The 13,664-nt window shown below is 41.9% G+C and overlaps 1 protein-coding gene across 1 annotated transcript in view; it reads right to left on the bottom strand.

Annotated features, from left to right (window-relative positions):
* Nucleotides 1-13,664, bottom strand: part of ROR2 (receptor tyrosine kinase like orphan receptor 2) — a 535,539-nt gene that overhangs the window by 264,446 nt on the left and 257,429 nt on the right. Inside the window, exon 2 of the mRNA XM_030193600.1 lies at nt 9,964-10,041. Within this exon, the coding sequence (XP_030049460.1) occupies nt 9,964-10,041 (78 nt within the window). The remainder of the gene's footprint in view (nt 1-9,963; nt 10,042-13,664) is intronic.

Here is a 13,664-nt window from a genome sequence, read left to right as displayed (position 1 = left end):
GAGGAGCAAAATGACAGGGAGACAAAGAGGAGATGCTGCAATATAGAGACAGAGGGGGCAATGGCAGACATGGGAGGGGGTATATGGATGTAGAAGGAAGATACTAGACTTGGGGGAGAATAGGAACACAGAAGGGAGATGCTAGACTTGGGGGGCATAGGGACATACAAAAGTGAGACTGGACACAGGGGGAGGGGATAGGTACCTAGAGTGGTTGTGATGAATATGGGGAGATGCTGGACAGGGAAGTATAGGGGACAGAGAAGGGAAATGCTGAACATGGGGAAAGATAGGTACACAGACATGGAAGATGGATGGTGAGGATGAAGAAAGAAAAAATGTCAGATGGGCAGAAGACCCTGGTGAGAGAGCTGAGAAGACAGAGGGAAACAGAAACCAGAGCCTGGGACCAACATGATTTGAAAAATAAAATGACCAGACAACAAAAGGTAGAAAAAAATTATTTTCTATTTTGTAATTAGAATAAGTCAGATTTCAAAAGTGTATCCTGCCAGAGGTGGTGTTAGACATGGCTGGGGCCCAGGACAGAAAACAGGGAGAGGACCCCAAAGCCCAATATCACGCTGTGCCTTCTTCACCTTCCACCAGGTTTAAGGCTCTCCCTGGCCAGGGTACAGATGTCCTAGTTGAACTCCCCTAACACCATCCCTGGCATGTGTGATCTTTATATTTTACACGGTATAGGAGGAAATTAATCTTTTTCTATTTCTTTGGTGTGGCTTCTTGGGGCTTTGATTTAATATATGTTTATCATTTTTGGTCAGTTATTATGTATTTGGCATGTGTGTGCATGTGTATGTGTGAACAAGGTATTCAGTTAGCATGAATTTTATATATGGCATTCTATATTGATTTGACTTGTTCAGTTTTCCCGATAGTGGAGAGGATATTTGTGAGGAAGGAGGAGAGACAGGGGTTTTATTGTGATTTATAAAACAACAGTTGTACAGAATATTGTTTCTTTTTATACTTTAATAAAATGGTTTAAATATAAAATAACTGTTCGAGGCTTGAGCAGATGGGATCAAACAAATCTTGCAAGGACAGGGTGGGGTTGGGACAGGGCAGGATGGGAACAAACTGTCCCCATGTCATTCTCTACCGTGTAGGGATGTGTAGCAGTCTGCCTTGTTCTGTATTTTCAGCAGAAGTATACCAGTATTCTAGAGTGCTGCCTTTTATAGGTAGGGTAGTTACTGTTTGAGTCCTGGATTTTAATGTTGCTTTATTAAGACAGTTTTTTTTAACATATGTCTAAAATGTGTGTGTGGGGAGGGGGTTGTTGGATTTGGTTACTGGAGCTTTGAAGGGGCTCCCCCTCCCCCACCAAGTCCCTACTATCTTGGGAAAGATACTGTTATAAGAGCCCATCTTAATCTTTTCACCCAGGGCCTATTCAACCCTAGCTACACCACTGTGTACAGCCCACAAGTTTCCATTTTCTTTAGTTTCCCATGTCATTTGCTTGTCTTCTTTTATTTTGTTTTTTTAAATTTTGTTTCAGCGATAGTGTTCTAAAGAGTGCACATAGTTGAGAAAAGCATGAACTATTTAAGATACAGAAATATATATATATATAATTTTGTGTTTTTTCCTGTCATTTCAGGCTGAAAATAACAAGGAAAGTCATTGACATTTCCCAAGAGCGAACATCCCTAAAAGGAACTACACGGTCAAGAATGCAGCCACAGGCTAGTTATCCTCCGAGCCTCAGTAAGACAGACATGTCTATAGAAGTAAGCTCCCAGTGGACCAATGGGTCCAATGGAGCAATGGGTGTGCTCCTTTTTAGGTCAAAATATAAGGAAAGCCAGGGGGACAAAATTTGCTAGTCTCAGGGCCAGATTTAATATTTTGATGCCCATAGCCAAGACCACGCAGCAGACTGCAGAGAGTAGGAGGCAGGGGGATATATGAGACCCCCAAAGATCGGAGAGCCAGAAAAGGTACAGAGTAAGACAAGTGTGCCACAGTGGTGTCTCCTATAAGCAGCACATGGCCACAAAACTAATTTAAGCAAGCTCCTCTTTGGCCTGTGTTATTTGGTGCCTTCAAAATATGGAATCCTAGGTAGTTGCTTATGCCTAAATCCAGGCCAGGCTGGTCCAACATTTGAATGAAGATGACCTCATGAATTTGTTGGTTTGGCTCCTGTTCTTGTTCCTGTCTCAGTTCCATTTCTGTGCCTAGTTTACCCTGTTGATTCCCATTTCCTGGTTTTTGTTCTCCCGTCAGGGTGTCTCCTGATATTCCATAGGCTTGGCATAAGAAGCAGGTCTGCAAAAGAGGCTGAGCCTGTAGCATCATTTGCTGAAGGATTTAACACCTGGTGTGACAGCTCTTAATAGTTCTTTGGGCATCCCATCCTTCATCTGATGGTTTAGCAGGGATGATGGGTCTAGCTGATAAAGCCAGGCTCAGAGGATCCCTCATAGAAGGAAATAGCACAGCTGCCCCTGTGAATGACCGATTCTACTCACAGGTTCGGAGGAAAGAGTCATGTCAATCCGGGAGCAAAGTACAATGAAAAATCATCCATTCCCCTTAGTTTAAAATGCACTGGGGTGTGTTTGAACTGTAAATAAAACGCACTCCTGATTCCCATGAAAGTCAGACTGAATGAATGCTGTGCTACAGTGCTATGCTTTACTGATATTTATCCATCAGGGTCCAGGAACCCTACAAACTAGCCAATTTTGGTTCAACTTGGCTGATGTGCAACTCTAAAAAGAACCCCACAGACGTGGTACAAATGGTAACCGTGTCCAAAGTGAAAACAAACATAAGACCTACTTCCAGAGGAAAAACAAAACGATTCTGGAAAATATACCCAACTAATTACTTCCTTTGACTGAAACCACAGGCCTAGGCTAAGCACAGACTCAGGGTTTGTAACTGGGCAGCTACAAAAACCTTTTAAAACATAGGTGCTTAACTACAGCACCTCTCCTGAAAATGGTTTCAGAAAAAAAAAAAAAAAAGTATGGCAGAAAACAAAGCACACTAAAAATTCCAGGCCACATTTTTTTCAACTCAGACAGGACAAAACAGCAGACTGGAGGCAATGGTAGAATATAGAAACATCCTAAAGTCTGTTTAGGCTCATAAACTCTGACTATTTTGACCTGCTTGAATGCTTGGGGGGGTGGGGGAATGGTCAGCTCCCAGATTTGTGGCTAATCCAGGGTTGGGCAACTGGTATCCTGTGAGCTGTTTGCAGCTCAAGGCAAGTCAAATCAGCTCTTTAGAGCAGCATAATCACTGGACTGCACAATGTGAAAGCATAAGGCAATGTTATTTGGCCACATGGACTGAAAACAGGAGAGTGCCATCTCCCTGTGAGGAAGTAGCTATATGAGCTGAAAAGTAGGTGTCATCAAGTGATAACCTTTTCAGATATATCAGAAGAAGAAAGCCTGAGAGAGAATCAGTGGGACCATTAGATCATCAAGGAGCAAGATGGCACTCAGGGAGGACAAGGCCATAAAAGAGAAACTGAATGAATTCTTTACTGAAGATGATGTAAGAGATCTACCTGTACCAGAAATGGTTTTCAAGGGTGACAATGCAGAGGAACTGAAAGAAATCTCGGTGAACCTAGAAGACATACTAAGCCAAATAGACAAATTAAGTAAATCACCTGGAACCTTTTTTTAAATATCAACGTTACATAGGCTACCCTCCAATCTTCCAGTACCACACTCGATTTTAAAGATAAATTACAAATTACTAAAAATAGTTCCGCCAGTTCATTTTTCAATTCTATGAGTTTTCTAGGATGAATACCATCTGGTCCAGGAGATTTCCTACTTTTTAATTTGTCAAATTGCCCCATTACATCCTCTAGGTTTATAGAGATTTTGTTCAGTTTCTCCGACTCGTCAGCTTTGAATACCATTTCTGGCACCAATATCTCTCCTAAATCTTCCTTGGTAAAGACCGAAGCAAAGAATAATTTAATCTCTCCGCTATGGCTTTATCTTCCCTGATTGCCCCTTTTACCCCTCGGTCATCTAGCGGTCCAACCGATTCTTTTGCCGGCTTCTTGCTTTTAATATACCAAAAAATATGCGTGTTTTTGCCTCCAGCGCAATTTTTTTTTCAAAAATCTCTGCCTTCCATATCAGCGCTTTGCATTTCACTTGACATTCCTTATGCTGCTTCTCATTATTTTCAGTCAGTTCCTTCTTCCATTTTCTGAAGGATTTTCTTTTAGCTCTAATAGCTTCCTTCACCTCACTTTTTAACCATGCCAGCTGTCGTTTGGTCTTCCTCCCTCCTTTTTTAATACATGGAATATATTTGGCCTGGGCTTCCAGGATGGTATTTTTGAACAGCATCCACGCCTGATGTAAATTTTTCACCCTCGCAGCCTGTTTTTTTTCATCGTTCTCCTCATTTTATCATAGTCTCCTTTTTGAAAGTTAAACGATAATGTATTGGATTTCCTGTTTACACTTACTCCAAAGCTAATATCAAGCCTGATCATATTATGATCACTGTTATCAAGTTGCATTGATACTATCACAACTAAACTATTGTAATGCAGCATATGTAGGATGCAAAGAAAACATGCTAAAATTGTTGCAAACCGTTCAAAACACAGCAGCAAGATTGATATTAAAAAAAGTTGAAATACGAAAGAGCAACCCCACTGCTTGAAATGCTAACATGGCAAGATTATTTTTCAAGAATAGCACCCTCATTTTCAAAATACTGTTTGGCATGTCTCCTGAATATATGCTAGATCTAATTGAACTATCTCCAAGAAAGGTTTACATTTTATTTGAAAAAATACAGCTGTTCTTAAGGACAGGAGATATAAGGAGGTACACATGCATATATTTGTGCTATTGTAATAAACACATCCACACACCAGGCAGAAACCGGCTCATGGTACTTAATATTTCACACCTCCCTCCACCCCTCAAATGTGTACTTGCTATTCATATTTTCTAGTTTAAAAATAGTGGTTAGAGCACCGGTCTTGCAATCCAGAGGTGGCCAGTTGAAATCCCACTGCTGCTCCTTGTGATCTTGGGCAAGTCACTTAACCCTCAATTGCCTCAGGTACAAACTTAGATTGTGAGCCCTCCTGGGACAGAGAAATATCCAGTGTACCTGAATGTAACTCACCTTGAGCTACTACTGAAAAAGGTGTGAGCAAAATCTACATAAATAAATAAATAAATAAATCTTAGGACACCTATTCTTATAAAGATAACAGAGGCATTTATATCTCTATATATAAAAGGCACCACCAACGTTCTAAATGAAGCCTCCAGCCGGAAGTGTGAAGGGGGAGAGATATCCGGTTTCCCCATGAGTGTCTGCCCCGCCCTCACTCTCTCAGTAACACAAACAGTGAAGGAAAACACAGCAAAGCATGAAATCAAATCGCTCTCTCTGTAACAGTGAAGGACTCAGAGGGGGGAGGGGAGAGAGGGCAGAAGCCCTCACTATCTCTGTAACACAAACACAGCACAGCAGGAAACTTAACACTGAAGGACTTGACTCCGAGAGGGGAGGGGACAGAGAGCAGAGGGGACAGACAGCACAGTGGAAGGGAGAGAGGGCAGGGACACACACACTCCCACATGCACACAGAAGAAAACCTTGCTAGCCCCCATTTCATTTGCATCAGAAACAGGGCTTTTTTACTAGTCTCCTTATAAAATAGACTCCTGGCAGCAACTCCAACAATGCACAAATGATGATGCATAAAGTTACACCTGCTCTGATGGGTATAAATTTGTGTATATACTCTACGGGAAAAATTCTCTACAGATGGCCGAAAGTTAGACATCAAGATGATATGCACTAACCCCCGGATACCATATAGCGCACCTAGCGTTCCCTGCCGAAATTCAAGCATATTCTGTAACAACCTGCGTAACTTAATTGGCTTAACAAGCCAATCAGCATTGTTGACAGCACTAATTTTCAATAAATAGAATTTACATGCATAACTTGCTAAATGTAAATGTCTGTAACACACTGCGCCTAAATTCTAATGCGTGCAGGCAAAAAGGGGTGTGGTTATGGGTGGGGAAAGGCATTCCAAACTTTACGCTCATTATAGAATACAGGCCAGTGCATATAAATCTACACACAGGGATTTATGCCACGTTTTCGCTGGGATAAATGGAGGCGCATAGGTTAAGGCACCAGGATATCAATTAAGCATATTCTACATACCGCGTCTAAATATAGGCAAGTGGAAATATTTTCTGAATGGATTTTCTAGGCACCATATATAGAATTTCCCCCTAAATGTGAATTCTTTACCAGAAATTAAGTGTGCAATTACCATTATAGAATACTAGCATATGTACAGAGGTGCTATATACCTGAAAAGAAACAGTACCTATCTATAAACAATCATTACATCACTGGTCCCTACATCCAAGCAATGCTAGGAGTCTCTATACCAGGAAAAGAAGCAATTACACTAATGAGCACTAATTGGCAATTATCAGAGAGTGGTGGATACTTGGAATGCCCTCCCACGGGAGATGGTGGAGATGAAAACGGTAACAGAATTCAAAAATGTGTGGGATAAACAAAGGAATCCTGTTCAAAATGAATGGATCCTCAGAAGCTTAGCGGAGATTGGGTGGCAGTACCGGTGGTTGGGAGGCGGGGCTAGTACTGGGCAAACTTCTACGGTCTGCGCCCTGAAAATGGTAGATATAAATCAAGGTCAGGTAAAGTAGCACATATGAGTTTATCTTGTTGGGCAGACTGGATGGACTGTAAAGGTCTTTTTCTGCTGTCACCTACTATGTTACCTAACTTTAGGTGCAAACACTGTTCAATAGCTAGTGTAAGTGCTCACACATAACTGTAGGTAGTTAAGGGTGTAACTTACAGTATTCTAGCAGATGTGCACATAAGTGCTCTTCCTAAGTCCACACCCCCTCCCTCCTTACAGTTGAGCGCTATCGATTTTGAGCTTGTATCTTACAGAATAGCAACTAAGGGCAGTTTGTGCATTACCAAAAGCCTTGAAAACAACGTACGACCACCTAAACTTCCGGAACACTAAAAACCAACCTGTTTAAAAAGGCATACCCTACCGATCCAACTTAAATGCCTAATCTCTGCAACACAACCAAACTAACGCATGTAATGGACATAACACAACTCTTCCGTTCTCCGATTCCCTAATGTGGCTATGCCATATGAACTTGATCTTACCACAACATCACCCTGTATTTGTTCACACCAGAGCCTGCAAAGGCCTCTCCAGTACTATGTAAGCCACATTGAGCCTACAAATAGGTGGGAAAATGTGGGATACAAATTAACAAATATATAAAATAGCAGCACCAACACCAACAATAGCCAACTATTGGTTCAAAGCCAATTAGTAGCTCATTAAACAATTAAGTTACGCATGCAACTGCCCTTATTTTATAACCTACACTTGCAATTTTGAGCGCCAAACATAACGTTGGGCGTGGAAGTTTCTAGAACTAGGGGTTATATGTGCATATACTTATGTAGAGACCTCTATGGTTCTGCTCTATGTGGACAGCAGAGCTTTTAGTGCCTCTACTAAAATACTGGTCTTTTTTATGAACGCCTCCATAATTTCCAGAACAAGGGGAGAGCTCTCATGACCAGTGAGATAATGGTAGGAAGAGAACTTTTGCAGGAAAACTGTGACTGGTGTAAACCCCCAGCCCTGTGTGAATTTGTTGTCTTTTGTTCTGCTTTCCTGGCTGTTACATTGCTGAGTAAGGGGAAGATGACAATTGGCTAGCCCAGTCATTATACCAGAAGGAGAAAGGAGTGGGTAAGCAATGACAGGGTAGTTGAGGCTCCTGCACATGCCTGAAATGTGCAGGTTATAACAGAGAACTAGCCCACCTTCTGTAGAGGGAGCAGTTGGAGAAACTAAAGAAAACAGAGGACCCCAAAACTATTCCCTCTAAGCTGAGCGGGAGTCCTCCAACTGCACTGCTACCAGTAGGGAGTGGTGCTTCAATATTGTGTTTTCAGTTTCTAGAGACAGGCAAGTACCCTGGTATCTTGCAAAGCTTGCCTGTCCATCACTACTGAAAATGTGATAGTGAAACAGCACCCCCCATTGGCAGGACTGTAGGTGGAGGACTCCTGCTCAGCTTAGAGGGAACAATGGACCCTGGTCCTGAGAAGCAGAAGGGGATACAGAGGACTTGCCCAGAATCTACAAAGATAACGAAACTAATAGCGGTGCTCTCCCATCTGTGGTAAACCCACTTGGAGAAGTAACTGCAATAAAAAGATACAAAGAAGGGTTTTGTTTTTGCTTTCAAGACTATTTTTACTAAACACTTTTGGTTCTAATCCCAGTTCTGGCCTGGGCAGAGTTATTATGTGCCAGTGGAATGAGGAGAAGGTGGATTGGTTTTTTTTGCCACTGATCCCTAGTGAATACTGGCTCTGAGCTGGCCCCACAAACAAAAACAACATATTTTATGCAATTACACAACTAATATTGATGTTGGAAGACAGAGCACCACTTTCTTATAAAATAAGCACATTCTTCACACTTCTGAATCTGCTGTGGCCAAACTATACCTCAGGAATGCCTACTCAGATTCCTAGAAGTAGATACACATTTCGATGTACATATTTTTTTACACACTTACATGATCACACAATTTTGTAAAAACACTACTTTTCTATTTTTAAAAGAGGCCCTACACATGGAAAAAAGCGCTGTAAAATTGTCCCCATTGTAGATAGTATATTAACTAAAATGCCAACCCAAATACCTCTCAGTTCATTAGGCAACAGTAATTTAGAAGATAATTTACAGATTTTTTTTTTTGAGTTTGATATCTGGAGGATAAGGGGTGTCAAGTTTAAGAGAGCATGTAGATCCATACATTAGGTGCCTATAGAGCTCATTTTCAAAGCACTTTGGTCCCTGTTTGCTAAGCCACACTGTAGTTGCGCTAGTGTTTTTACCGTGCATTTGCACTAGACACACCCATATATTCCTATGCCTGTCTCTAGCGCTAGCATGCGCTAAAAATGCTAGCACACCTTAGTAAACAGGGCCCTAAGTTACTATGGAACTTGTAAGTCTAAGTGCTTTGAAAACATGCCTCTATGTGGTGGTTTGGGATCTATTAGGGCAATCTGAACAGTTTACATGGCTAAAGGTGATGTACTGCCAGAGTGGTGGTGAGGGCCTTTTCCTGTTTTGATGGGGAAAGTGAGGAATATAAATATCTACCACTTGCATATATGGTAGAAATTGCGCCTTTAATAATCTAGGCTTGGACATTTACACCTGCTCTGGAGAAGATTAGCTTATTTTAAAATCTACATGTGTACTTGCGAATTCTTCCCCATGCTGTGCCCAAATTCTGCCCCTGTACATTTCTACCATACAGGTACACACCATTATGTCATCACGGTATCTTGTAAGAGGCCACATATGAGTGAAAATGACTTTATACAGTCGCTAGTCTAACATACAGCCAAAAAAAGCAAATTCCCATTACAGCTACGTTAAAAATATTACTTGGAGCTTTTCACAAAAGTATAGCTTAACACAAAGAAATTAGGTCAAATGACTAACCTGTTCTATAGGAGAGCTCCCAACCCATACTTGCCTTTGCAGTTTCACTGAAAATGTAATTTCTTAGCTCTCTTTTGTCAAGCAGTTTAAAGAAAGGAAGCACTCCACTGTAGACTGGTTTTTATCTGCTAGCATCTACTAGAGTATTCTCCAATACAAGTGAAAACGAGCACCAGTAGTGCCTCAAGCAAAGCAGTCATTTCTAGTTGTACTGTAAGGGAACAAGATCTGTGCGTGCTCCATGTGACTCCTAAAGAATAGGGTTTATGAGGTCCCCAGAAAGGTCATGAATAGTAACATCTGTGCATGAAAAAATGTTGATCCAGAGCAGTATTTGAGCTATGAAGGAAGACTTTTTTTACCTTTAGGTGTTGCAATTAGTCTGTCATGGCCATCTGCTTGCCCCAAAGGATCATTCGAGTCTGGTAACTCCATTTCACCTAGAAAAAGAAGAAAACAGTTTTAATGTACTACAGTAGGTCAGACTTTCAAGTTTGCTCTTCTCGGGAAAAGAAAAATAATTCTTCAAGGAAGTTTCAATTTCCATATATTGCCTTATACACTGTAATATCCCAAGGTTCTCTGCAGTTCACACAAATACATACACAGTAATTAAAAGAAAAGAGAACCATTTCCACACACACTTATTTTATTTTTGTTATATTTGTACCCCGTGCTTTCTCACTCATGGCAGGCTCAATGCGGCAGGCAATGGAGGGTTAAGTGACTTGCCCAGAGTCACAAGGAGCTGCATGTGCCGGGAATCGAACTCAGTTCCTCAGTTCCCCAGGACCAAAGTCCACCACCCTAACCACTAGGCCACTCCTCCACTGGCAGGTGACATTATACACCTCAAGATCGGGCATTCCCCCCCCATCTAGGTCCTTACAGTTTTGCATTTTATCCCAATGTATTCTAACGTTTCTCCCCCTCCATGTAAACCTATTTGTGTTTGTAGAGCAGCTAAATCTTGCACGCTTGCCAAATAAGGTCAGTGAGAGATTCTTCCAGAGATCTAACTGCTTCACTGTCCTATTACTCACTTCCTTCATATTCATCTTATATAAATTTCTCAGCTTTCAAGGAATCCATACTTTCAGATATTTAAGTTCCTCACTTTCCCACCAGAACAGGAAAAGGCCCTCACCACAGCTATGGATCACCTTTAGCCCTGCAAACTGTTCAGATTGACCTAATAGATCCCAAACCACCAGCACACTCTGCTGAAGTGTTCCTAGGAACATGCAGATTTTTAACGTTTGATCACCCATCATTATCTCTCTTATCCCTTCTTCCCGTCTTATGCTCCAGGGTAAGCACAAAAAGCAAGGGCAACAAAGGGTACTCTTGTCTGGTCCCTCTCAACTCAAATTCCTGTGTCCCTATCCCACTGATTAGAAGTGTTGTCCTAAGCTGCGAATATAGCAGTTAAATTCATCGTTCTATTTCTAATACTCCATTTTTCCAACATCCAAAACATGGAGTTCAATATTATTTTATTAAATGTTTTCTCAGCATCCAGGCTCGAAATTACCTTCACCCTGGGTGAAGGCTGGTATCAATCTACATACTGTACATTCTTTATCCCACTCACCCTTCTAACAATCCTGTATGATCTTCCACTAAGACAAGGATTACTGCTTCCAACTGAAAAGTCAAAATTGAGGCTAATATCTTTATACCGATTAAAGAAATCGGTCAATAGGATCTAGCCTGCTGCGGTTCCTTTCTTGTGAATTAAACATAAGGCTTGCCCCATATATTGCTTGGAGCAGTCCCACCACAGGGAATCCAATGACCCTGTAAAACTGTGAGCCCAGGCTATCCAACCCTGCCACTTTCCCCAATTCAATGCTCCAAAATGCCACAAATACTCCCAGATAGGTTCGCTCTCATAAATGCAAAATACCCTTATAAAATTACTCTCTTGTTTGGCATAAAATGACTTTGCTCCTACTCATGACAGGTTGTGGTAACCTTTAGAGACTTAACATAATGGGCTTTGTCACGCAAGCTTCTGGACATTTACAAAGCATCTGATGAAGGACCATATCCAGTGTTTGGTTTTGGAAAGGAAAGACAAAATTATGCCATGAAATCTTGTTATTCAGATGAATTATCTTATTTAGAAGGAACATTTTTGTGATTTGTCTACCCCCTCCACCCCAGCTTTAAAAAAACAAAAACCAGGAAATAACTTCTTATAAGCTTACGTAAATAGTAGCAGGCTGCCAAAATGTATTTGTCTATGCAGTTGCTGGATCATCATTCTGGGGCCCTGCTCCAGAAAGATGTCAATCAAATCTGAATAGGGAGTGGTCTATTCTGAAAAAATGGCCCAACAGAATTGAAATTTTATATTTTGAGGGAAGTATAAGTTCAAGGAGGGGCCTGGTCTTCCTCTCATAGAGGGATCCAGAAAGGAACATGTAGAACTACAGTAGGTGGGGACGGGTTACCCATCCCTTAGAGCAAAATATGGTTGCCAACTAGCCAGTTTTCAGCTGGCCTGGTCAGTCTTTAAATGACCAGGCCAGCTGCTGGTAGAGCATTACAACCGGCTTCAGAAAAGCTGTTTTTTTTCTGCCTTCAGTCTCCCTAATCCCCCCTTCCCCCCCCCCCCCCCCCCCCCCCCCCCCCCCCCGTACCTAAAATGAGGTTTTGCTTCTGTACAAAACCCTTTTCTGCCTCATATGTCCAGAAAGTTGCGTTCAAATGTGGCACTAACTGTAAACTTCTGTCTATGTTAGCTTTTTGCATTGGCTCCAAAGAGAGTGAGAGGAGCAAAAAAGAAGGCCCAATCCATGCCCAAAATAAATTGTTATCTGGCGGGGTTGATAAAGGAGATGGGTCGAGGCTGGTGTTAAACAAGCTGAGTCCCAGGGCAGAAATTTGGGAGAGGGCCTCAAGGCCTACCAGCAAGCTGTCAATTACCATGTAAAATATAATTTGTGATTGATGGTATATTGTGCGCTAAACTGTTCATCTCCAACAAACAGTGAAATGGTCTATGCCATCACGATCTTTGCAATCGACTTTGGCTTGTGACCTTGTAATACCAGCCTTGCAGCGTCTATGTTTGGATCAGATGAAAAAAGGGGGGGGGGGTTCTCCTATTGAGGGACCCCTACAATGGAACAAGTTGCCTTTAAGACTAAAAAAGGAAGCCCAGCTGTCTGTGTTTAAATGTAGCTGAAGGACCATTTGTTGTATTTGGATTATGTGCCTGAAGAGCTGAGATTCAGCTTATTTTGTTTTTGCTACTTATTAGCTTACTAGTGGAACCCAGCCCGTTTCCTCAACAATGAAACGGGCCCTAGGAAGGCTCTCTTGTAAGTGATTTTTTTGTCTCTCCCCTCCCCTCCCCTCCATGTCCAGCGATTCTCCTCTTCCCTGCCCTCCCATCCATGTCCCACGATTCTCTTCTCTCCTGTCCACTACTCCCATCCAATCCCATCCATGTCCATCAATTCTGTTCTGCCCTGCCCTCGATGTGCCGCGATTCTCTCTTCCTTTGTACCTCATCGTTTTCTGGTTGGCTTCCCTTCCGTTAGTAACATCCTGACATCAGCTCGCCTCCAGTGTTCCCTTCCCTCTCACTGTTCCGCCTTCTGAAGTCATTACATTCTGACGTGAGGGCAGGGCAGTGAGGGGGAATGGAACACTGGAGACTGGATGACATCATGAGATGTTACAAACCCAGGCAGCCAGACAGCGATGGAACGTTGGAGGTGCAAATTATTATATAGGATGTGTTGTTCGGCTTGGACCTTTAGTATTTACAATAAGAAGAACAGAAGACATAAAATTACATATTTTATGCAGTACTATTGTTCTCCGCCCTGGATAGGGGTGGGTTATAAATAATCAATCAAATCAAGCTGTGTTTCCTCATTCAGGTACACTTGGGACTATAGTGCAATTGCCCTGTTTGCAACCCCCTCCCCCCCACACAACAATGGCCCTGAGAGGGCTGCTACTAATGAAATGCAAAATAAATACTGATCAACCTAAAAGAGGTAAAAGGCACACATGACTGTCCAGTCTGCAACAAGAGGTGATG

Source organism: Microcaecilia unicolor, chromosome 2 (assembly GCF_901765095.1).
Source record: "Microcaecilia unicolor chromosome 2, aMicUni1.1, whole genome shotgun sequence".
In the NCBI taxonomy this organism is placed as follows: Eukaryota; Metazoa; Chordata; class Amphibia; order Gymnophiona; family Siphonopidae; genus Microcaecilia; species Microcaecilia unicolor.
The sequence above is the reverse complement of the archived record's forward strand: the minus strand, read 5'-3'. Positions and strand labels throughout refer to the sequence as shown.